General features: G+C 31.5%; 1 protein-coding gene across 2 annotated transcripts; it reads left to right on the top strand.

Annotated features, from left to right (window-relative positions):
• The first annotated feature begins 3,014 nt into the window (after positions 1–3,014).
• LOC127715152 (putative carbonic anhydrase-like protein 2) lies at positions 3,015–25,882 on the top strand. Of its 2 annotated transcripts, none has more exons than XM_052221175.1 (11): positions 3,015–3,153; positions 10,048–10,095; positions 16,244–16,380; positions 16,829–17,020; positions 19,902–19,997; positions 20,647–20,713; positions 21,776–21,930; positions 23,073–23,202; positions 24,027–24,066; positions 24,879–25,146; positions 25,701–25,882. In XM_052221175.1, the coding sequence occupies exons 1-10, from the start codon at positions 3,093–3,095 to the stop codon at positions 24,883–24,885; spliced, it is 933 nt and encodes a 310-aa protein (XP_052077135.1). In that variant the 5' UTR covers positions 3,015–3,092; the 3' UTR covers positions 24,886–25,146; positions 25,701–25,882. The 2 variants fall into 2 exon arrangements, with proteins under 2 accessions (XP_052077135.1, XP_052077134.1); XM_052221174.1 differs by having other exon boundaries at positions 23,073–23,198.
• Positions 25,883–27,528: the final 1,646 nt, after the last annotated feature.

Here is a 27,528-nt window from a genome sequence, read left to right on the forward strand (position 1 = left end):
GAACAACAGGAAAACTGAAGTAATAGTATTAATGAAAATAAATGTTGGGTATTCCAACAGAAGCTTTAGTCAAATGGTACTAAAATGTACATTTAAGGACTGATCAAAGTCTAAACAAAGACGAACAACACGAGAATAAGAACAAAAAGGATAAATCCAGCATGGTTAAATTTCAATTAATATCTGATTATCAATAGTTGCGGCATTCTTTATAGTGAAACAAGCGATGATCTCAAGAGTTCAGAGTAAGAATTTGTGAGATGATTGATCCAGATATGAATAAAAGTGTACAAGCAAAAACTAATTATATAGCACCATTGAAAGTTTCTATACCAAAGTGTCAAGCCACAACCCCCAGGGTCTAGAAAAGGTGAAACATTAATTCAAAATATTTTTTTTTAAATTTTCATATCGATCATTCAAGAAGTGGAGGTTTCACAGAAATCAGTTATTGTAAAAACATATTTATTCCTTAAGTTTTATACAGCAATGCCATAATTCGTGTAATTATGGACACTCTTTCACGAAGTTCCGCTGCAGAGTAAACAGTTCTTTATGACTCGAGAATTAAGTTACTCTGTACATTTCGTTATCAATTGCGTGGATGATAAGGTAATTAAGTAAAGATATAAAAAAAAATGACATCATACTGTCGTGATATAATGACTTTAGTACGCCAGACGTTGTAATGGCTACTTCAGTAGAAAAATGTTGCGTGTTGTCTGCTACATAGTGGTAAAGACGTGAAAAAATCTCTGCTTTGGTTCAGTTTTACAGCGCTTTTACCGCATAATGGTTTAATTAACTTTTATGAATATAAAAAGATCAAACTTTCTTGACTTTTATCCTTGTTTGATCACATTAGATCGTTTCTAATGAATACCAAAGTCTAATTATACAAGAGATATGACACCTTATGACTTTTAAATAAACATTGTGCAGAAAGTAAAAGGATTTTAGTTCTAGCAGTACCATCACACAAATAAACATTTAATGACCATAAATTCGAACCATTAAGATTTTTCTAATACCTGGTATAGATTGGCTTAGCCGTATTTGGCACAACTTTTCAGAATTTTCGATTTTTTAATGCTCTCTTACTTCGTTTTATTTTTGCTTTTGATTCGAGCGCCACTGATGAGTCCGATGTAGGCGAAACGCACGCGTCTGGGGTACCAAATTATAAGGCTAGCTTCTTTGATGAGTTTTTAAACTATCTGAAGAAAAATGATGCGGTATTCATCTCTTGATTGTGTGGATTTTATAGTCTTAATTACTATATTTTTATCAAAACACGCAAAACAGAAATACTTAGGCAAAGACCTGTTTTCTATTCTTTTTAGATCTCTCTTTCTAATATAGTTCGTCAAGTACTTATGCATCCCTGCCTTTTAGATTTTACTCGATGAAGTAAATCCAGAAAAGCGCTTCGGACGCAAGAAATAATTTATCTATAGTTATTTTCATTTAATGTTATATAGTTTATAAAAAAATACACAATGACCTTCTGATGATATTGCTCCAGATGTATTGATAAAATAAGCGTGTCGAAGTTGATACGGTATACCACGATAGTGTATGCTCTTGATAAGATTTTTTTGTTCTCAAAAGGAAAGACATATATGCGAATAGACAAAAACTACTTCAGTAGTATGAGGAAGAAATATATAATAAATATTTCACTTGTCCATTTGACATAATCATGAAGAGACTAGATAATAATGTTACTTAGGGATCTACAACAAAATGCCAAAAGCATTCAAGGTCAACTTTATCCAAGATTTTAAAATACAAATTTAATCGAAAAGGAGAGGCGAAAGATATTAAAGGACATTCAAACTCATAAGTGGAAAATAAACTGAAAAAGACAAACAGACAAACAGACAAATAACAGTACACAAAACAAAAACATTGTCGTAAAGTTTTGTTTTCAACCGACACTAATAGTCAATTTCTAGATGTAAGTCAAGATATGAGACAGACTTAACTGTATCTGTTGTATCCTTTTATCTCAAGTTTGAAGGGATAAATGCGTTCAACATAGTTACCAAATTTTGAATTATTTAATGAGAGAACATCATCTATATAGCGGAAAGTGAAGTTGAAGGATACTACTAACTTCTTTTCTTTCTTCCTAAGAAGTTCCTGTATGAAGTAAGACTCATATGAATAAAACAAACAAGTCGGCAATAAGAGGAGCACATTTGGTTCCCATCGGAACGCCGATTGTTGGTTGAAAAACACGTCCTCCAAACGTAACAAATATGTTGTCAATCAAGAAATTAAGCATATTGCACAAGGCATACAGCATGTTACTAAAAATACATTCTAGAAATCCCCAATTTTACATTGTTCATGCAATAGTTGTTGATTAATGATATAACAATTTAAGCCTTCGTCCTCAGTCAATGTGCTTCTCGTAGGTCGATATAACCTCTCATCGACCTCATTCAAAGGCTATAATTGTATAATATCAAACAAATAACAAACTAAGTATCTCAATGTAGTAGCAGAGGACCGTATAGATTAACAGTTGAGTAAGAAAGAGTTTCAAGAGCAGCACAAATGGTCTAACCTGTTCTTGCTACCTTTCACCGTCTCAAATTACGGCAGTTATAGTGGTAACAAATTCATTTTTTTTTCTCTATCGTGTACAGAAGATTTTTGTCTGCCGTTCAGCTTGAAATTGCAATATATTGAATTTTGTAATTGTGAACAGCAGGTTTCGATCTATGTTACCTATTGAATCTTCAGTACTGATAGCAGTGTGTGTAGAAACCATTCGGAAGCTTGGTTTCGTAGATACTTTCATAGCAGTTGTGTTTAGTTGTTTTTCAATACAGCAAAACTGATTCTATTTAGTAAAGCTAAGTTTACAATGGTGATTGCGTGTTACTATAATCCCTCCCCTTCATCATTGATTAAACAAAGAAGCCATATAAGGATTTATTGATTAACAATATCATATAAATCTACTCTGCATGATTAATTTTTCTCACACTACAAATCGTCACTTGTTAACATAACATTTATTTTCCTCAATTCTGTAAATTGACTGTTTGGATATATTAAAATGAAGGTGTAACTATACCATGGAAGAGTTTTGGATTTTTTTTAGTTTTCTATTAGTTGTTGGCCTTCAGAGAGTAACAGGTAAGACTCATACATTATAAAAATTTGAGTCCTGGAATCCGTAACATTTGATATCAAGTATATTTAATACGTATCTAACTAAAGCAAAGCTTTATATTGAACAATATCTTAACGTAAAGTAAATCCGAACGAAAACTTAGTGTCTTAATTACTTTTTCTACAACAATCTATTACAATTGTAATCCTATTTGCTATCGAATACGTATCGATAGTATTAGACTTAGGAATCTTATGAACATAAAAAAAACTTTCTTACCATAGTTTAGTATTAAGTGCTTGTTTCTTTCAGTAATTTTCAAATATATCAGTAAAAGTGATAAATTAATTAAGTAAAGTGATGTAACCATTCGGAAAGATATCATAACACTAAATATCGACAAAATGATCAACTAGATAACCAGAGATACAGATAAACTACATATCCAAAGTTACTAATAAACTAGAATCCAAAGATACTGATAAACAAGATATCCAGAAATAATGATAAATTTGATATCCAGGAAACTTATCTAGATATCCATAGATACTGATAAACTAGATATCCAGAGCTACTGATAACTAGATATCCATAGATACTGATAAACTAGATATTCAGAGATACTGATAAACCGTTAATATAAAGTACGAAATAAGGAAGGATAGTAATAATACAACAGTTTCATTTGAAATCTCTGTAAAAGGTCGCAATTTAAACGTATATAGTAAAACTCAAAGATATCAGGCTTTTAATTTGGTAACATAAACGCGCGTTTCGTCTACATAAGACTCATTGGTGGCGCTCGGTTGAAAACAATAGACTTTATAACAGTGATAAGAATACAACTTCCCTTAAATTCTACTCTTTATAAAAAGGAAGGATAAATCATTTAGAAATAATCAACTTTATAATAGAATAAAAAAAAGGATGCTACATGTATATCTATAATCTCTGTTTTCCTACCTTATATAGTGAACATCATATCATTTCATAATGTTCACTATATGAAGGTCCGATTAACTACAGAAAGTTAATCATCATGGAGATTGTAATTCTATCTAGTTTATTACAGCTGCATACTATAGTGATCTCTTATTTGATCTTATTTTGTTTACAGAGGTCATCACAATATCTAGTCAATTTACTGTTATTGACTTTGTATTTAGTAGTGTAATAATATTGTTTGGAATACTAAAATAAAAAAATTGTAGATTCCATTTCGTCAAAGGCTATTGTACTCAGCCGAAATCGAAAAAATCAATCACTTAATGAGTTATCACTTTTGGAAAGATAAAATTAAACAACTATATATATATGTAATTATATTTTATAATATGACTCCCAGTAGTTGGCACTGACTCGGCCACAAATTGGATACAGACATGAAGTTCGAATGTTTCGCCACCAACTCATTCAAAAACGTTCAATTTCCGATTGTACACATATCAATCTTACTGCTATATAAAGACATGTATTTACAATCTTTTTACTAAGATGGCGATGATTTTATGTCAATTCTTATAACCTCTGCAGATCAGAAATGTCAGTTCTCAGTTTAAAACAAAGAACTTGTTGATATATTGTTTTTATGGGGATTTTCGCTGTGTAAATGGCATCGAGAAACCTTTGTCAACCCACTACTTTTCAACAAACTATAACAAGTCGGAACTATAACTACTAATTGCCAATTATGCAAGTGTTGATCATCTGAAAAAAAATTTCAACCCACACGCTGCCTTAATGCACAGACATGGTTCTTTTTTAATTTTGAGTTTAGAACATTTATTATTTGTTCATATTTATGTCGTGTGTAAAAGGTATAAACTGAGTTTAAATATACTTTGAAGGAATTCTAAATAATTACTATTTCAATTATAATCGATATCATTAGAAATTTAGTTTGAAACGTTTTGTAAAAATTCACAATATAAGTTATTCATACATTGTAGCACTTCTATTAATATCAAAGCAACGGCACAAGATTCTTTGTTGAACGTTTTGGAATCCAATAGTTTGTTTTATGTTTCAAGTTTTTAACACCATTGCCTGTTTCGCTAACTTTGGCAAGAGTTCTTGCAATAAATCCAGTAACATGGCGAACTTAGAACTTAAAATCATCTGAACTATCTGACTCGCATATTCTTTGAAATAATATAGAGCATAACCGACGCTAAAAAAGATATTCCCCAATGAAGTGTATTTTGTGTTTTACTATCTACTGTCAAATATGCCCTCTATGTTATTTAAGCAAACAATTTGGCATTACTACATGTGTGATTCAGTAAAATCTCCCTTGTGATGTCGCTTTGATTACGTCACAGGTCAATTGTGTAAAAATTTACTTCACTAAAATTCAAATTTTCTGAAACCTTTCTTCTGAAGTTAATCTTTTTTATTAGTTTTTGTATCATACAATTCATATCACACATGTATAAACCAAATCGATTAAGTGTTATTTTGACAGAATCAATATATCGAAGCCACAGGACAGGATCTCATGGTTTCTTGTCCTGTAGGACCTAATACCATGTTATCTTACCCTGCTCATACAATTATTATCATTTTACTATTTTTATCGATTTTCTTTTGCGCTCTGACTTAGGTGGAAAAACTTGATTCCTGTGCGTTTTGTTGTGGCATCTGATCAGATACTGTATGGGTCATTTATCGCGAATGAATGCAACAATTTACATTGATAGAAAATCCACGACTATTTTGTTGCTTTAGATGGAACTGAAATAACTGTTGTTATATCGTTTATTTCACAAATGATAAATCATTAACAATCCACACAAATAAGTGATGATAAATTAATACATGCCTTTTTCATATCTGCCCAGTTAGTATATCTCAATCAATATCTGCCCTCGGGCTAAAGCCCACTGTCACATTTCAGTATCTCTGGATTTGAACAGGGTTGATATTGAAAAAGGCATGAATTAATAAATTATCATTTTGATTAATTGACAGTGCCAAATAAGCCCCAAAGTTTACCTTCCATTTGAAATTTATCAACGAATCCGATATTTGTTCAATTATCGTAAGTACAAGTATATGACATACCGTAACAAACACAATCTGGATTCTATGAACTATAGGGAAGTATTGAAGTATTACCAAAGGCAATCAAAGTAATCAGTACTAATTCAGAACATGTTGCAGAATGACCGAGTTTATCATGGCTTTATATTTTTACATTTGGGAATTGTGCTTTACCTTAATATTTCTTAGATTAAATGTTACAACTGTAATACATTTTCACTATTGTGCTACCAATATGGTTATTTATGGCATTACAAGCTATGTACTACTGTATTGGACAATACTGTTGCTTATTATTATCGTACGATACAATATTTACAAAATTTTGGAATCGAAAAACTAAATCTATAAACCGACATTAGACAATAAAAAAAACAACATATAAAATATTTACTACCACCTTCATAGAAATGTGGAATGTGGTGAAACTTATACTAGACACCCTAACACAAATTGGTATTATTATACATGCATTAGTCATTGAAGAGTATTAAAGTGATCTGTATTAAATGATTTTGAATGCATATCATTTACAAAGACTGCTGAGTGTGTACTTTTATAAATATTTACTTTTTGTTTAACGTTTAATTTGTTGTCTTGACTACTTTCATCATGATTGATAATTTTGCATGTTGTTTGAAAACTAAAATCACATTGTTTGCTCGATATCATCGCTAGTTTGCGTTTAACTATGAAAAATGTATGATAAATTTGAATTCTAACATGAACATGGTTTCGAAATCAAGAAATTTCCGTGACAACTGTAAACCCAATTCGATTTTTAATAACAAATACAAAAACAAAAAACAAGGCTGATTTATTGAAATCGTTTTAATTGCTATATTCTTAAATCGGAAGTTCGCTTCAATGAACAGCAAGTGAGTTCCCCATTTATCACGAAACAGACGATTATTTTTGTAATATTAAAGAACGTCAAGTCTTTGAAAATAACACCAAGTCATTAAGAACTGTTAAGGATATTTAGGTAGGACATGTCACATTGTATCGACTTTGCAACGAGAGTTAAGATAATAAGGAAATGATAACTCAATTAAAGAACAAAAATATAGTAAGGTACATAAATAACTTATGAAGGACTCCATATATAGATGTATAATCGTCGTTATCAAAGTACTTATCTGCTATATTTTTTTTAATGTTAACGCATAAACTTTCCCAGTATTTGCAGGGTAGTATTCTTAAAAAGATCAAAATTGCTAAGAACATTTTGTAAAGTTCGTATGTTCGATATAAGTTCTAATTGTACGTGTAATAACGCGCATTATCATAAAAAAATGATTTCTTCCATCATTTATTACATATTTTGTTTGATTTACGAAAGCTTGAAACCTACATTCATGTCATACATAAGTTTAATCTTAGAAGATTATTATCGTTTTCCTTATGGCCATTCACGTATTAAACAGAGGAAAACATTGTTTTACTGTTTCCATGTTATTAATAATCAGTAGATTTAGAGTGATTTGTTGATGTTTAGTCTCACAACTGTTTACCACTTCTGTGTTGACTTGAATTATCATTGATATGGTCATAATTATAAATTAACTGTTTTCAAAACTTTAGTTTTTGAAATACTAAGGCCTCTCTACCTCAGGAAAAGATTACCTTAGCTGTATTTGGGAATTTTTGGTCCTCAATGCTCTTCGAACTTCGAACTTTATTTGGCCTTTTTAACTTTTTTTTATTCGAGCGTCACTGATGAGTCTTTTGTAGACGAAACGCGCGTCTAGCGCAAATACAAAATTTCAATCCTGGTATCTATGATGAGTTTATATACCATATTTTAATATAAAGATTATTTGTTTTGTTTTCTTGATGTGGTTTCTGTTGGATGTTTAACACACTTTGATGTTATTCATAAGAAATAGATCGTTTATAGTTTCGTGTGGTATCGCGACTGTTTACCACCAATCTTATTTTTCAAACTATGTAGATCTAGTGTATCATTGAAGATCATCGCGACTTTTCCCGTACATTCCGTTGAATATGTAGGGTATTTTAATGGTGTTGTCTCAAGATTGTTTACTACAAACTACATTGATTCTGTACTTGTAAAAAATGATAAATTTCATGTATCCGAAGTGCTTTTCTTGATTTACCTTCATTAGGAACGCTCGTGCCGAATATTAATTTGAAAGCCAATGATGTATAAGAAACGAAACAGTTGAAGAGCTATATGACCAACAGGAGTTAAATTCATTAAATATTATTTACCTTCCGTAAACAGACGTTACTATGACATAACGAGAATAATCGTGTGTGGTTAGCATAAATTCATGCGCGTATTGAATAGGACGAGAGGAAGCGCTGATTGTGTCGATACTAAAACCTAAAGCGTACACACAAAATATGGCATATATATATTAGTGTGATCATTTGTAATATACTTGGTAATTCTTGTTATCCCTTTATTTCATTATTGTACTTACGATAGCCGGGTCAACAATTTACAAAGTTAAGCAAAATCCTTTTCAGCAGAGACTCTGTCTTGTTAAAATTTATTTCATATTGGGAACGTCAATGTAATATAGATTGATTTTCAAGGTAGATCTTAGACAATACATAGATAACTTCATTTGGCAGTCGCTTAAGAGTTAATAGATTATAGCTGTTGTCTGTAAAGAACATCATTTTGGTACACAGGGATTAGACCAGTCGTTGTAATTCAATATAACTATCTTATATGAACACTAAATGTGATCAAAAATGTTTAAACGCTTCTTTTTATAAAGTAGGTATAGTCTTAGGATCTGCAATCGTGGAACAGTGGACAAATGTAATGTCATATGTCGCACATAGACTTTTGTGGTTGAGCTAGGAAAATGAACTTTAAATTATACATAGTTCTAAATTGCCAATATGTTTACAATATTCTTGCCTTCGATATATTTAAGAATTGTTTGATTATTATGACCTTAATTGCTGTATTCAAACACTGACTTAATATCAAAGACAAATTTGAAAAATTCAAAGTGTTCATCTTTTCTGTGGTGGCTATGCCTAACAAGACACACACACACATATATATAGGGTCATAGTCGACTTATAAAAGTTTTCGTCTGGATAAATAAGTTAAGAATTTTAGATATTTTTATAATTGATTCTAATGAACAATTAAAAAACGAGAATGTAGGACAAACACGATATTATAGGGTTCCCATTCTCATTTTTCATTATCTTATCTGCCACAGCTTTGGCGTTTACTTTACCCAGTTGATAAGCCTGTTATTTTCACGAATGTCCTGTCAGATGTACACTACTATATCAAGTATCACTCCAGCAAACACAATTCATGTAGTTAGACATGACAGCAATTAATATTTCACGATTGATGCAGTCGCTATCATGAATTTACTGTTCGTAATAATATCTGAATTGTACGTTGTACCAGAGACCTCAAGGGTTAATTGACCGAGGTATAGAAATTTGGTCATCATGATCTCTCCTTCCTGTAATAAATTCCAAGCTAAAGAAGAGCGTTTGTTTGGCTGTCCTTGATGTTAAAACACTATTGTACAAACCATTTTAACATTGTTTTCGGTAAAGATTGAGAGCAGATCTCGATCTGCCCTATTGACGCTCCTGTTTACAATGGAAACAGATGTCTGCCCACTTAACACTCCTGTCTAGAATAAGCGATCTCTGCCCTCTTGACCCCACCACCTTACTCTGTTTGGAGCTTAATGGATTCTGATTGTTTTAATTCATGTGTTCGTTTGTTAGAAGGACATTGGTTTACTTAGAATAATTTCTTTTTTATAATTTAGTATTTGAATTAAATTATCTCAACAAGTATTATTGGGTTTTTCTTTTATTAATATATTTTAACCTTAAGTATATGAACTTTTTTGCAGCCTTTGGTACACTTTGGACAGAATGGTGGACATACAGTGGTGTCTCAGGTAACAATCACTATATATACATTAAATCTGGACTTGATCTTAATCGTGTCAAAGCGTGAAAAATATCAATAATTCAAAACTAAATGCTAGTTGTTACTGTCCTTTATAGGGACATAACATACAAAAAGTACAAATATGTAAATGCTTTTGTTATTTGTGCATTCGATTTCATCGATCTGATAAGTCAAGCCCTTTTCAACCGATTTTTTATAGTTTGTTCTTACGTTGTGTGTTTATACCACTTATCTAACTGGGGAGATGCCCGCAAACATGTTAAACCCCGCCACATTCTGTTTCAGGAGGTTATCTTTTGATGCTGCATACCATTACTGTTTTTCTTTTATTGGTTTGTACATTTTGTTCTTGTGATTTACTGTTGCAGCACTGTCCATTGTTAAGAGGAGGGTTGGGCGCCCAAAACATGCTTGACCCCGCCACACTCTGTATATGCCTGTCCAATTTCAGGAGCCTGTAATACAATGGTTGCCGTATGTTGATGTTTTTGTTTGTTGTTCTGTACATAAATCAAACTTTTGTTATTTTGTGTGAAATCCCTAACATCTGCTTATGTCGGGGCCTTTGAAAGCTTGCTTTATGGTATGGGGTTTGCTCATTGTTAAAGGTCGTACAGTGACCTATAGGTGCTAACATTTACGTTATTTTTGTCTATGGGGTATAGATGTCCCATTTTGAAGCATACCAATTTTATTTTGCATAACACAAAATGCTATACTGACAACTTATCACATTTTCGACGCCGGTTTATCGGTTTTATTTTTTCCTAACTCGCTTAACATGTGTGTATGTAATAGTATCCATACTGATGCATTATTTATTATTTTAAGGAAATGCATACTCGGTTTATGCATCGATGGTTCATCGAAAAAAAGTCAGGATAACATACATGAACGTTATCTTCATCCCTACCAGATTAATGTTGAAACTAACAGCATATTTTAATTACAAAAAAGTCGATATCACAGATTTAATTTGTTGATAAAGATATAAAACATAATTTTCATAGTTATTTAACGTGACAATCATATGATTTTGAGTCCATGTATAACATTAAATCTATTGTGTGTGTTCAGAATAAAAAATATCATAACGGCCAATATAACTATCAATCAATCAATATATCAGTGTCTAAAGAATGAATTATTTTACTGACTCCAATTTACCTTTCAAGTGCTCTAGTTTGTAATTAAATCTTGTTTCATTTAACAAATGTCACTATGAACGTGCCATAGACCAATTTGATGAGTAATCTTATTAAAATATTTTATTTCAAATACAATAGAACGCTTCTACAGAGTAATTATTTGGTATAGCCTGACACAAGCTAAAAGACAAAAAGACAAAAAGTCGGTGTATGTATATCCCAACTCGTTCGTTATGCCCGTGTCTCTAGTGACATTTTGGATTTCAATGAGCGTAATCTATGTTTCACTGGTAAATTATTAAGTCAGGGGTTTCTTTACAACAAATTACTTAAACCCTTTACTAAGTTCTTCCATAGATACAAAATTTGGTTTGCAAGTTTGGCTGTACATGTAAAAAACTTATTTCAGACGGAATAGCACATCCTAAATTCGATCCCTTTATTTTGGCATTGCACAAGGTCATGTTTTTCTTTGACTGTTAATGATGTCTTTATACTAAATCCATTTGATGTTGGATGTGTAGTGATTGATATTTTAGTCTTAGATACATGATTTGTTTTATTAGTTGTTATTGGATTTGAACTAGCTAGCTGTCAGTAACTGCTAGTACTCTCAGATCTGTACTTAGTGTCTTTTTTGTTGTTAGGGATGAGGGATGGATAAATACCCTGCCACGTCAGGTCTGTGTTTATGTTTGATTTTTTTCTACTTTGTATCTATCTGATGAGTTAAGCCTTTTTCAACTTATTTTTATAGTGTGTTCTTATGTTGTGCTGTTACACCACTGTCACAGGTAAGGGGGTTGTCGAAGGCCGTGCGGTTGCCTATAATTGCTTACATACACTTTATTTGAACTTTGGTTGATAGTTGTCTCATCGGCAATCATACCTCATCTCCTTATGTTTATATTATTACATAAATTCAATGAATGAGCTTCCGACGAATTATAACTTGAATTAGATATTTGCTGACCATGGTACACGATGAAAGTTGTTGAAGGCACACGTGTTGTGTGCAGAGAGATCAATACAATACGTTTTTTCGTCCAATAATTCGGAAACAAAAATCCATGGATGGGTACAACATCCAGACACATGAATTTACTATTTGATTAGATAACGTGTTATTTTAAGCAGCAATTGCATGGAAATTGTAGACACATGTGTCACAGGACAAATTACAGTAACAAGATTTAAAAATCGTATAATTTTTTTTCTTACAATTGCTTATTTTATTACAATCGTATATCGTATCACATAAGACTTTCGACAAGCACACAATTTTGTTTTAAATTTCGTAAAGGGGTACATTCATTTGTTGCCTTTTATCCGTTTTGGTTTATCTCTTTTCGAGGATCCTACCTGTTGATATCGTTATCATTGATAAGCTAAATGGGGTCAATGAGTAGAGGATATTCACAATAAATACAGATGTTGAATGTATATATAAATTTGGATTTATAAACACACTTGCGATGTTTAACAGCATTTGGGATGTATGAATACATTATTGGTGTAAAAATACTCTACTTAGGGGTATCTTTTTCAGTCATAAAGTATTATTCCATAAGGAAATTACCGTTAAACTGATCCGAGTTTTTCCAATTACATGCCTCGTGTGCCTCAATGGGGACCGTTTAGGACGAGTTTGCGAAATGGGCTAATGTATATAGACACTCAAGTCAACTTTTTTAATATACTTTGAGATCTCGTATTTTTGTTTCCTGTTCTAGAACAATGTATATATGTTTCATTGTTTGTATATAGTTTTTTCCTTTAGGTGGTCGAAAATATTACTCCTCCCATCTTTTGCATACTTAAAATTTGAATAATTTGAAGATTAGAACCTCTTGTAGCCCGTCTTTTTTTTTACCGATGTAGCTATTACATTTGGGCAATTGATACGGAGAAAGGATATTTGCTATCTAAAATATTTTTTGATTTTGTTTGTGCTTATTATTAATAATTTAGGTTGTTCTGATTTTTTGGTGGTGTTCCTTACATTTTATTTGGATAGATATATCATATTGATATACTCTTTGTATTTAATTTATCTAAAAATTGGTATTGTCGTTCCCTCAGTTGGATTTGAAGACATGCTTCTGTGGCATTGTGACAACTCCACCTGCACTGTATTTAGCGCAACATACCACTCGCTTAGGTAGGCTATAAACTATATTCCGTCAGTTGAGAGGTGCAATTCCTAATAGACAAACCCACGGGGAAGTCGAGAGGAAAACATACCTCGACTGAAAAAACTATATGTAAATATCGTATTTGTCATATTGTTCTTCACTCAAAATATCAAATGTCAAAAACTGAGTTTGTAGGCAACGTACCAGAATGATGTCAGACCCTCAACCATACATGTCATAAAGAAGTAAAGTTAAAATCAAACTTCAATTCGTCGAAATTAATTCAGTGGTTTGCAACATATGTCAATATATTTGTGTTTAACTGCTACTATCTTCCAATGTGCTCCAACCTATCATGAGTTGATTAGGTGACGTTATTACTATCTGTCAGTGATAAACTATATGACGAAAGACTCTTGCTATTTGAAACTACTTTAGCAATTACAATTATTTGTTCTTTTATTCGTCATGTTATGTGATATGACAAATATTTTCATATATATGCGTTTGTTGCAGTCGTAGGCAGCAAAATTGGTTTTTTTTTTCGTGAAACTTCAAACGAAATTTCTTTGCACATTATACTGTAGGGTGATTATGTCTGCGTTTGGTGGAAATAAATGTGTTTGAACCTTGGTGACTTTGTACACGAAAGACATCATATTTTGATATACTTCATTGCCAAATATTAAATAATAGACTATGCTGATATTTACACAGTCAAATATAATTTGTGTTACAGTAATTGAGTACATCATATCCCTGCTGATATGATTACATAAGGACATACTTCCCTTGGCGTGAAGTTTATTCAGTAGAAATGATTAATTGATTCATGTTGCGATAAGACTATGAAATAACAATGTCAACAATTAATTTACTATTAATGGCAGCATTCAATTAATAAGGATAGCATAATTATTGATTTCCTATAAAGAGACACGATAAACAAACTAGATCGAAATGATTTACACAATTGGCGCTGAAATGCCAAAACCATACGGGACAATACACTGATCTGTCACAAATGGCAGAGTATAGAATGAATACCATTGCATCTAAACAATAGAAATAAAAAACGACAAGGTCAAATAATGTGCATCAAATCCTTCTGAACTTGAAACTTAGAAAACAGAAATTGTGATAAGTAATAGTTTTTCCATGAGGACGCGGTGTGTCAGTGTAAGATCATCCCGATGGCCGGAGGCCAGAGGATGACCTTACACCGACACACCAAGTCCAAATGGGATAACTATTTTACATCAGAGCTGTTCTAGATTAGATAAAAAATCATTTACGCTTCATAAAATCTTGTTTAGAACGCCACACAGTCATTATAATTTACTTTATATATTATTATATAGTATACACCCTTTATGAGCACCGGACACAATGTTTAAATATATAAAATTAACAGTGTATTGTATCCAGTCGTCCTGGTGTAGGGGTATGAATCGTGGGTCTGTATGCTAAAGGTCTTGAGTTCAAATCCCAGCATAGACACTGGGGTTTTTCTACATCAATATTGATAGTTAGTCTTTTCCGTAAAAAGTAATTCTTAGTTTTATTGTGGATTCGTCATTCCCGCCAAAATGTTACAGAACAAAGGAAAGCATGCGGAACAAAGAAACTCAAGCTACTAGGGTGATCTGGTAGGGGTGTTCCGGCTCAGATAACCCCTGGTAGAACAAAGGAGCTGGAATGTAAGGTTATTGATCAATTTCTGTTAAAGATTTATTGATTGTTCGTCTTTTTCTTCTCTTTATGTCAGTGGTGCTACCTGTCTGTCTTCATCATGTACTTTTTGATTGCCCTTTATAATTGTTCATCGTTTTATAAGGCATTACTAAATTTATGAACCTTCGATATATGTAAATTATCTATCATTTATCAATGACCAAATCTCGACGAAGGATATTCAAGACAACGACATTCATTATCCAAACAATTGCTGAACAATAAAATACCCCACAATACACCACAGAAAATAAAAGTAATACCTATACCAATGCCAAATAATTTGATGTCATTACTTCTATAAATGAAACTAATTTACGTGCATCAGGAGTTTCCTTCGAAGAAACTAGTAACAGCGAAAACCATCATGTGTCAAACCTGTTGAACGTCATATATTGTCAATGTAACTGTTAAATCCAGAAATTCAAAATAAATGTTCATACTTTTTTATTGTAAATTATATCTGTATACTAACTATTCTTATTTCAGTGTAATGATTGATTTTAAAATTAATAAAGCAAACCCTCGGTAATGCTTTGACTTGGAAAAATCACAAAACGTTAATCTTTACACATTGAAGAAGATAAAAATGCGTGTTTTAAAAAAAGAATTGATGCATTAGTATAGCACACGTGATTACACATTTGATAACCCTAGATATTAGTTACAGTTATCCGCATACTTTTAACCGATTTTGATTCTATTCTAGTTTAAATATTTTTTGACTGTGACAACAGATGTTTTCTCTTCATGAAACATCTGCTTTTGCTTCTGATTTTCGTAACAGTTCGTGTAACAACAACCGCATGATGCTCTGTATATTCTAACAGGATTTTTTCTTCATTTAAATAAAGTTCAATATTAATTCAACTCACGGTCTGTACTTTACCTAAGCTATCAAACTTATACCAATAAAAGGATTCCCACTCTTGCATCAATATTTGACAGTGTTAAGCCAAATGCCATGTTAAAGACTACTTTAAGGCATTTATATCTTTGTTTTTTTTTTTCTTTTTGTAACAATTGTTTCCGCTACATTTGTAATAGTTTTTTGATTCTATATTGCTCTTAATGAAAATGTTAAATCATATTTCTATTGGGTAATTTTGTGTTTCAGGTCCACGATATTGGGGAATTCATAATCCAGACTGGAGTATATGTAATAAAGGGAAATATCAATCACCTATCAACATTGATCCTAAAATATTAGTACATGATCCACATATGAAACATCTCAATATTAGTAAATATCAAGTAAGTTAAACAATCCTAAAGTTTCCCAGTACACGACGTCTCTTGAATCTTCGAGTAGTCCATGTGAACATTTGTATATATTACCTTGACATTAAAATAATCTGTCTCCTATCAGTGATCACTTAAAAGGATCTCTTTGGTTTTTTTTTCTCTCAAATTGCAACAATGAGGGGCTAGTTTGTCCTTATCGTTTTGTGGTCCCGAGAAGACTTTCTATATTCCAACAGTTTCATATTAATTTCATGCAAAAGGTGTTAAATTAATTAAAATAATAATGTATTCACTATAATATTTTTAATACAGACTAATGACAATTAATACATATGCGATTTTTCATCTTTTTAATATTGAATTTTCAAAACCTACGCAATTTTATGAAATATATTCTCATACAGTCTATTATAGCCTATTACTACTTTTATTCGTTCAATAGTATTTCTTATTTCAGATTGATGGTCTTTTCAAAAACAATGGACATGATTTATCTCTTTTAATTAACAATACCAATACAAAACCATTTTTTATAACCGGTGGACCTCTATCATATAAATATACATTGTACGAGATAAAAATTCATTTCGGAGATCATGACAGCATAGGATCAGAACACAGTATTGGTGGGAAGAAATTTCCGTTAGAAGTAAGTAAACAAAATTATAGTAATATTCTGTTTTTATTAAATACATAAACAGTTGATAAACATTGCATCCTGTCGATGGTTATGTTTTAGATTTGCACAATTTCATAATTTCCTGGACTTGTCATGCAATCTTTGCATTACACCTGATGGATGTGAACTGATTAATATACAAGACTGTGAAAACATTATGAAAACATGTTGCTTATTAGATAGAATAAAGCTTCAAACTAGGTTTCAGTACATGCTAATGCATTTGTATACTTCGATAGGTATTGTGAGTTTTTTTGTCTCTTTGTGAGTTGTTTGTAGAAAAAACCTAAATGTTTCAAATAATTCAACATTTACAATCAGTAAATTTACCAAAAATCAATATATCAGTGATATTTGATGTCAATAAAAAAATGTCGACTACTTGGCTGGTGATACCCTCGAGCACGAAACATCCACCAGCAGTGTCATCAACCCACTTAAAAAATTTATTAAAGATACCAGGCTTATAAATTTGTACGCCATATGCGCGTTTCTGTCACATAAGACTCATCAGTGAGAAGGTTTTACAAAATTGTATAAATGTGTATAATACAAGTATGAAAAGCCTGTAAATACAAGATCTTATCAGCCCTCATTTAGGCAACAGTAGTTTACTAATGTTAGAATCGCATAAAACGATTTAGACAAATGAACGTACAAAACAACCTAAGGGAATCGCATTAAATTAATTGACACGATTGCGTCCTGCAAAAACGTACCTTTGTTCTTTCACAACAAGTTTGGAATTATCGACCAAAAGTAACGTTATAACAACTTTTTTTTTTTCTGTATAAATTTAATTATCTTGAACGGGTTATGACGCACTGTGATAGGTAAAGTTGTCGTGTAAAAAACAAATTATTCTTTTATTGCGATTAAAATAATTAAACGCCTTCATACTTGAGTAGCTAATAGACATCGGAGACAGAATGTACGAAAGTATTACACAATAAACCGAATTAGGGAGGTCGTTGCAACCTAACCAAGATTTAAGGTAAATGAAATCGATACTGCCTAATGATTGATGAAATATAAGGTACTGTATTTAAGAAAGCTCAATACCAGGTAAATGATTCCTTTATAAATTTACACCACATTTCAGGAGGAAATCATACTAATCGTTTCTGAATATATATGTATCAATATTATTATAAATGTAGAAATTAAGTACAAAGGAAAATGATCTGAACATGACATAAACTGTGAAAACGCTTCATGAAATTTGGAAAAGGTTTTTTTCACGTTTTAAGCTACTTTTCTGATATTCTCTTCGCGAAAATTCAACAATGAGAAGACATTTTCATCGAAGTGCGTCCAGAAATGATCAAGCACTTTCAGACAATTAGTTTTCTTTTGGTTTAAATGGTTGCATGACTGCTTCTTATACTGAAAATAAACAGCTTGATAAGTCGTTGCAATTGAATTTCCTGGAAAATATTAAACACAATCCTGTTAACATTTCTGAATAGAGGACTCTTCTTACGATTCATTCTTTTGACGTTAATATACATTTATATTTAAACAGATAGTTCATTTAAAATCAACCCTTCGAAAATTTTACGCCCATGATTTGGAGGAAAGTTTGCGATATCTGTATCTAGAAGATGTCGGATATTTTCCATTTTTCGTAGTCACCATCCCTTCTGTTTTTTATCGACAAAAACTTAATAATTGCCATGAACAACATGACGGGTGCTACTAGTCGACCACAAACTGCTAACTCTTCTGGAGTACCTGAATTCACCCCAAGATTTGGTTCATGTTGCTCTGTTCTTAGTTGTATTGGTAGTTGTGTTGTTTTGTGGACTTCTTTGTCTTTGAGTGGTTTTTCTTTTTGGCCATGTTATTATGTGTTTTATTTTGACTTAATTTGCCATTGTTTCTTGGTGTCTTCTACCATTTAATATGATGAGTGAATGCATAGATTCATGTGTTATTGATTTATTAGCTCATCTTACTTCATCAAAATATTTTATTAGATTTGATTAATGTTTCCTGAATGATACATATAATCAAACATACATTTTGTTATTATTTAAATATTTAAATGGTTTGTATTGTAATATTATAGAACGAAATGACTTTATGCAGTATGTAGATAAGTAGATGTGGTTTGATTGTCAATGACACAACTATCCAACAGAGCGCTATCGTCTCTATAAAGACGTAGGTGTATTGTTGCGAGGCAAAATGTATGTCCCTTTTCACCATACCCTCGTCTTCAATGACGCAGTCGTTATTCCCGCCATCATCCCGGTCGACCTATTTTGCAGAATCAACCTTGTCACTTTGTTACTGTCCTAAATATGCATGATATATATGTATTGGACGTTATGCAAACAACAGTCGACTAGTCAGTCAATTTCAAGACCATTTAAATGCACTGGTTTAAACTTACTTTTAAAGAATATCGCCTGTAGAATCCATTTAATTCATTCTCAAACTCGACTCTGGACGCAGCACTATCGACACGATTTTTATTCTTGCATATCGTAGATAAATAACATCAATGTATGCAACAAGTTTACACAAAATATACTTATGATAGATTGTAAAATCAAACAACTTGCGATATGAACGTGTTCGCTAAGGAATATTTATCTTCCGAAGATATCATGCATTCGATATAAGTAGTCAGACTTTGTAACGGCGAAATTAACCATTTACAGTCTTGCAAACTTTTCAACAGAATAATGTCAACGTTGAAAAAAGATCGATTAACAAGGCACATTTTTTTTTATTTACTTTTTTACATTTTTTACATTTAAATCATTGAAATGATTTGTTTTTATATAAATTATTTATTTTATTATGTAGTCTTGTTAATATCTGTACACCACCTTAATTACAGATACAGCTTTATGGATATAATGGCGAGATTAATAAAAACATTTCTCAAGCATTAAGTGCTCCTCATGGTATAGCAGCAGTATCAATATTAGCGCAGGTATTCATATAATTCATTATATGTTTGATATGCATATTTTTTATTTCGGATATGTGTATAATATTAGATATAATAATACATACAAAAAATAATTCATATAGTCAAAACAAGTGCGCTATCATAAAGAAATAAAAATCATAACACCATAGTAAAAGCCAAGCATTCCGAGGGCATTACATGTGCAATACAATGTGTCCTACCAACGGTTACCTTGTACCAGTTCACACCTTTAATCGAAATACGTTCGACTGTGATGGAATTCGGATGAATCTTAATTCAAATTAAGAAAAAAAAGGTTTCGTTAATATCTGGCTTTCAACCTTGAGAACGTACATGTTCTGTTCTGTTCTGATTGCATATCGGAGCATTCCCACATAGGATAGAGGTTTAACACTTAGCCAATATCTTTCAAGATATTTACATAGTGTAAAGGGATGCTATAATTTAGAAAGTTTATAGAATGAATTGACTCATTTGGTTAAAATTTTGATTAACTCATATATCTAAATGAAAACACTTTACACGAGCGCCTTATCAAGTCAGACTAGAAATCAGAATTAATTGACATCTTCAACTAATTTATTTAATTATTAGTTTTATTATATTTACGTACATTGCCGATTCATCTGACTGATTCATATGTTTACAGGTCACAGATCATGATAACGATTATTTAGATATTTTAATACAAGCTGCAATGAAAGTTCGATTAAAAGGTAATTCTACTGCTGCATTTTTCTAATATGTTTTTTAATTTGAACACTAAAATATTAATTATAGTCACTATCACTAATCTTACTCAAAGAACTAATTACATATTTTAGCCTAACACATGGTAAAGAGATTGTCTATAGACATGTATCATCGAAACAGTATGCAAACCGGTAAACCTTTTTTTTTTTTTGTCTTATGTTTTTTAATTGGAAGTTGTTTCCATGTGTGTGTGTAAACTGTTAAGTAGCGACCGGTATTCTATTGAAGTATTTTCCAGATATCTTTTTATTCATATTTGTAATCATATAAGTTCACTTTATTTTTTGTTTGCGATCAAATATACGATATAATGGTACCCTTGAAAGACTTTCCGGGGAGATATATCCATCTAGTAGATATCTTCTTTTCGATAGTAATATAATGTCAGTAACACATTCTGATTGTAATTAATTTTTCATTTATATACACTACGTCAAGATTCACTTTATTCACATTATACGTTTGTCTAAATGTAATAAATGGCATCAATTTCACTGCACTTGAAGTGCATTTAAAAAATGTATGTCTCTTCATTGATGTTCAAGGCCAAACTTTTTTTTTCGAAATCCAAAACTTAATACAAATATTTCAAAGATAATTAAAATGATCAAAAGTAAAGGCAATCCCGGACATCTAATCAGAGCTATGATAAGAGATAATTTCCAATTTTTATAACTGAAAATTTTAATAAGACAGTATCTATATGTTTATACATCACATCGTCATGGACAAAATGTACATCGTCTCGACATTTGAAAGTCTTCAATGACCAAACGAATAGCCAAATGGAAATGTCGTAATATCGTCTCATTATAGTGGTTAAGCCAATCAAATTAACGCAGTGTTCGTATTACTTTTTCGTATCACACTCCGTGCAGCGTGATACGAAAAATATCATTTTCGCAAGAAATATATAACAGGCCACAACTATAAGAGAATATCTAATACATCATATCAGAATGGCAATTATTTGATTGATGCTTGATATAATCTACCATAGACTATTTTTCTATTTTATATTTCAGGAATGACAACGCCCGTTTTAAATTTCTTTCCAAAGGAATTCCTTCCTGTAACTCCGTCATTTGTAACTTATGAAGGGTCACTAACCAGACCCGGCTGTATGGAGACAGTAACCTGGGTTATATTAAATAAACCAATACATGTATCTTATAATCAAGTAAGTTATCCTTAACTGGAGATTTTTATGCGTACGTATTTTACAATATACACAATACGTGTTTCTGGGGTTCGGTTGTCTGGTAATCTATAAACCTGTGGACACATGTAAAACGTGTTATAACGAAAAGAAGAAAAAAGGGATTAAATAATGGTTATTAGATATTGTTTAGTACTGTTATGTGAATGAGTTTTTTTTTCCAGTGTACATCAGCCCTGTTCCATAACTCTGTTGTTTACATAACATCTCATTAAAATTTTCATTTTCTGTTCATTAGAATGTTAAATCCTTGTATTTGTTACCCACGTGCATTGAACCATATGGGCAATTTTGTGGAATGTTCTGTGCTTTTTAACTTATCATTTATTTTGGTCTTCCAAAACCTTTTTTTATGTTCCTTCCTCTGTTTCATGGATGTTTCTTCACATGTATAATTATCAGGACAACAGTAAGCAATTCAGTGCTGAAATGAAAAATCATAAACGGGGTCTATTTCTGTTCAGTTATTATTGTAAATAGTTAAAATCATTCAAAATACTATTTCATTTACCCCCAAGCATAGATTCTTAAAGTTAGTCATATCATATCATATTATTAATAATGACCATTTGCAAAAAGTCATGTGCAATGTGTTTCTTTTACAGCACATTTTTCTTACTTGACTTATATTATTACAAAACCCATCACAGATACTTTGAACTTTGAACGGCACACCTGATAGCGAATATATTTCAGGAAAATCCAATCGTAATCAACCTGCGAAAGTGTAAGAACGTCTTGGTCTTATGGGAAAATGAAGCTTGAAATAGGCGTGCGGATTTGGTATGAAGTTGGCGAATTTCAATCATGCAGTTGTTTTGTAGGTTGAACAATACAAAGGGTTGTAATTAAAAATACATTTACAGAAATTTTCATTACGATATAAAAATGAAATCTACAAGTCTGGTGTAAATCAATGGGATATTCTCGAAGGTAAACTATTGCATGATTGAAATCTAACTTTGAAGTTAATACTTGAAAGAATTCTTAGCCGCTGACAGTTATTAGTAGATATAGTATAGTCAGACACTTTCTGTTAATTTTCTCATTACAATTGATATCCGTCTCTGGGTGATATTCATTTATATTTTCTTATTTTTCAGCTAGAATCGTTACGATCTCTTACTAATCATGATAATAGTGGACAATCCTTAATGGAAAATAATTTTAGAATAACTATGCCAAGTCATGGTCGACTGATTAGAACCAACATCAAATCAAAAGCTAAAGTAGGTATGCCATTGATTGTAATCATCCTTTACAGATTCGTTATAAAATAAAATATACTATCATTTATGATTTCTTGGAAAAGATTAAAACTGTAAAAGAATGAATTATTTTTAAATCTGTTAACTGAGTGACAAGGTCAAGATGGTAATGTACAACGATGCAGACTCTGAAAACGCCTCTTGAACATAGTAATCATATACCATAAGTACGTAAATTATAATATGGCGATGGAAAGATATTACTATCATCAGGTATCTTCAAGAGCAAACCATATACAGAAAATATTCAAGAACACTAAAATAAAATAGGCCAAAATATAATAGCAAAAACCATATGATATTAATTTGCTAGACGCAGTTGCAATTTAAGAGCAATTATTATCTTCGGATTCTAACAATCAACCGCTAAAATATATATATATGATTCAACTTGTCTGTAAACTATCAGTTGCAGAACAGCTTATGGAACACAATCAAAAGGAAACAGAGTAAACAGTCCGTAAACAGCAGCGGTACCAACCAAATGATTGTTAAATAAGCGTTTGATGGGTTATACGCATTCAATTTCATCATGCGCCTACAATGACAGATACTTGAAACAGCAAAAAAAATCAACTTTAGTGATTTTGATAGGGATATAGTAGTTTCTGTCAATAATTGTGACATTTAGAATGGCAAGATCTTGTACATTTCTATTAACCATATGTTGACTTATTTAAATTGCTGAGTTGCGTTTTAATTGACGTTTATCGAATATCTTCGTTTGAAGATTAAAACAAAATAAATAAAGAAAAGTAAATGAATTTCAAAGATTAGCCTATATTACAGGTCGACGATTGTTACAGCATGAAATTGACGTCATACGAAGGTAAATACATTTTTTCATTCAGATGATGAAGCATACAGGTGTATAAAATCCCAAAGCAAAATTAATTTAAAACAAGTAACGCATAAAATCACATTTCACAAAAATGGTTCTAGCATGTTTATTAGCTCAATTCTTCAGTTGTATCAACATTTGTTAGTTAAAAGATATCGTATGATCTTGATATAGCCCATAGATTTTTTTTATAAATATGACAGTGTCAAGTAAAGTATATGACAGTCATTTTGCTGCAATTTGAAACTTCACTTTGAACTTTGCTGTCTTAAATTACCTAACATGTCTAACTTGCAAAGGATAATAAACCAAAGGCCAACCGAAAACCATAAGGCGACGAAAATCAGATAATACCATTGCTATTTGCAGACCGAAAATCAGATGATCAACATCCAAGGGGTGAACATATGTGCCCACATGGCACCAAAGCAAGCAAACATTTGGTGGTAAGTCGTAATAGGTGATGTCACAATCGAGAAAGAGCGGTAAGTTGTAGCTACAAAATAACACTTTTAAATTTGGTGCGTCCGAACGCCTTTCTGCATCAGGATCGTCCAAACCCAAAACATGTAAAACAAAATGATGTATATTTGTCTGCATACTTTAGGAGCGATATAAACAAAATAGAAATCAAAGTAATAGCCAAATCAACATATCTCTGGTCATATATGACACAGATATTCCGATCATGATGTGGTCCCAAAACTTTCAATGGTATGACTTCAGATTCACCATTACATTTTATTTCAATTGTGTAAGATAAAGGATATACAATATATTATATTTTTTTCTTTTTTCAGTGAATAGTAAGTTCAAGGAGGAACACTAACCTAAATTGTTTGACTACAGACATAAATATCTGCATATGTAAATAGCTAATTAATGTAAAACGGTATACAAAGATATTTTTATGGTGTCGATATTATGTTATATATGCAATACTTAAAGCAACTGTGATAATTGGTGGAAACACCATTCAAAAATGAAGAGAACGTTATACATCGACTTCTTCATATCTCATAGTTTCAACACTTCAAAACGGTGCTGTGAAGAGGATAAAACCTGAAAGTAGGTATATTAACAATGACACACAGACATGCAACAACAATACAAGGAATTATTAAAAAGGAGCTTTTAATCATCTTGTTAAAATATTTCAATTATAACAATGGTGTATGGATATTTAAATGCTAGAGATAAAAAGTATTTGAAGAAGTGTGTTTTCATTTTATTTCTCTAAATACAATGACATTGTATATGCTATAAACAATTTTATCTAATTGATGTATTCAAAACTGCATGTGCCAAATTACAAAACAAACAAAACGCTTTTAAAGATGTCTTGTAAGAGGCTATGTAAAATCTACAAAAATTTAAATATGTGCATTAATCATCATTTTATAAACTGAGTGATAACATGCATCCAAACATAGGACTTTTACATAGCGGGTATTCATTTGTTGTTGTAAAACCATATTTAAAGTCGTTTTCTTTGAATGCAGAATACTTTAAAAACTTAGCAATATGTTGTCATTTGAAATGTTTGTCATTATTTCATTAAATCATTAACAGAAATATTAACGTATTCAAACATTTATCATAATTGGGATTTTACATTGTAGGATCAGGAATTTATGGTTCAACAACATAATTGAAACGTGTGATATAACATTGTCTTCCAAAAGATGGTATCTGTTAGAAGACCATTCACAATAACCGCATTATGTGCCAAGATGATCAATAAAAACATATGTGTTGTACTCATATGTATATATTGATGATTACAATAAATCATTTTAATTGACTTATGATTTTGAATGTCCCTCTGGTATCTTTTGCATCTCCTTTTGAATTGTTTTTCTTCTTTTTCCTCTAGATACTTATCACACCATCATTAATTTAATCGTATTTACAAATACAGAATATTAACTATGCAAACGTATGCAATGTTTATCTATCAATATTTGATAACTCAAAGGTCAATATCATTACGAGATAGTTAGTAAATAAGACAAAATAAAATAAGATAGGTGTCTAAAATAACCCATATGGATTTATGATACAACATCAATCTACGACACTAATACAACACAATGGGTATTAAATGATTTGCATATTGATAAAGCAGCAATCCATCAGAGGATTGTTGAACACGGTACTTTCTGTTATATGTAATAATATGCCTATGTTGTATACATAAAAATTAGAGGCAACAGTAGTTTATCGATATTAAAATCTCATAAAATATTTAGATGATACAAATCAAGGTAAAAATAAAACAACCATGGGAACATTTCACAGATAATCTGAATTTAGAATTTTGAACATTACTTTCACAATCACGTTATCGAATATCATCAGAGGAGGTTTTCCAAATCAAGCATATATATATATCTCCTTTACTAGCTATCGGTCATTACTTGAACATGTGCTATGATTAAATGATATGACCGGTAATATTGGCACCGTAATTAATGAACAGATTTGAGACTTATTACTCAAAGGCCTGAACTAAATGAAATATTAAAAACTTCAATCGGATAATAAACTTCCTGCAAACAAAAAAGAAAACACAGACACTTGTTTGTTTGTTTTAGATCACAAACAACTTATTGTGTGATGAACCACAATGATTTAAACATCGAAAACATTTAAAACGATATTTTCAAAAATGCTGGACTTTGATAATCGACGACATTTTTGTTGAGTTTGTTATATTTATATATTTCAACAAAACGTTAGTTTTCTGATGATTACTAATTGTGCATCTGTACTGGCGGAGTTTTTGACGCATATACATGAAGCAGAGTTCATCCACATAAATTGCCCAAAGACAAAATCGTGTCAAGATATATTAATACTGTTCTGTTACTCTATTTAAAACACAAGGAGAGGTGTTATGATAACCAATGAACATCAAATGACAAAAATGTGAACAATTACAGGTAAACATACGACCTTCTTCAATGAGCAAAAACACACACTGTATAGTAAGCTATAAAACATCCTGATGACTATAAAGATAAGAGAGAATTCAACAACCTGATTTCAACTACAGTAATAAACGAAAAACAATTCTTACCAACCCACATTTTCAAGTGTGATGTTCAAATATTTCCTAGTGAAGTAACTCTTTAAAAAAGCCCATTGCAACTGGTTTTTACCGTTTGTTTTTATGTTATACTGTAACACCACTGTCCCAGGCTAGGGGGAAGGGTGAGCGTTCAAACCATACTTAACCCCGCCACATCCTGTATATGCCTGTACCAAGTCAGGAGCCTGTAGTTCAGTGCTTGACATTGGTTCATGTCTGTCAATTTTTATTTTTGGTAAATTGTTTTGTAATAAATTAGGCCGTTAGTTTCCTGAATTGAATTGTTTCACAAATTGCATGTCGGGATCTTTTTTAGCCGACTAGACGGTACTGATTTTCTCAGTATTGAAGGCAGT

The sequence above is a fragment of the Mytilus californianus genome, unplaced genomic scaffold (genome assembly GCF_021869535.1).
Source record: "Mytilus californianus isolate M0D057914Y unplaced genomic scaffold, xbMytCali1.0.p SCAF_9, whole genome shotgun sequence".
Lineage (NCBI taxonomy): Eukaryota > Metazoa > Mollusca > Bivalvia > Mytilida > Mytilidae > Mytilus > Mytilus californianus.

Coding starts and splice junctions, on each gene's coding strand:
- LOC127715152 (XM_052221174.1), top strand. CDS start 3,093: ATGGAAGAGTTTTGGATTTTTTTTAGTTTTCTATTAGTTGTTGGCCTT. Junction 20,714..21,775: donor AATGAAAGTTCGATTAAAAG/GTAATTCTACTG, acceptor TTTATATTTCAG/GAATGACAACGCCCGTTTTA. Junction 23,199..24,026: donor ACATCAAATCAAAAGCTAAA/GTAGGTATGCCA, acceptor CCTATATTACAG/GTCGACGATTGTTACAGCAT.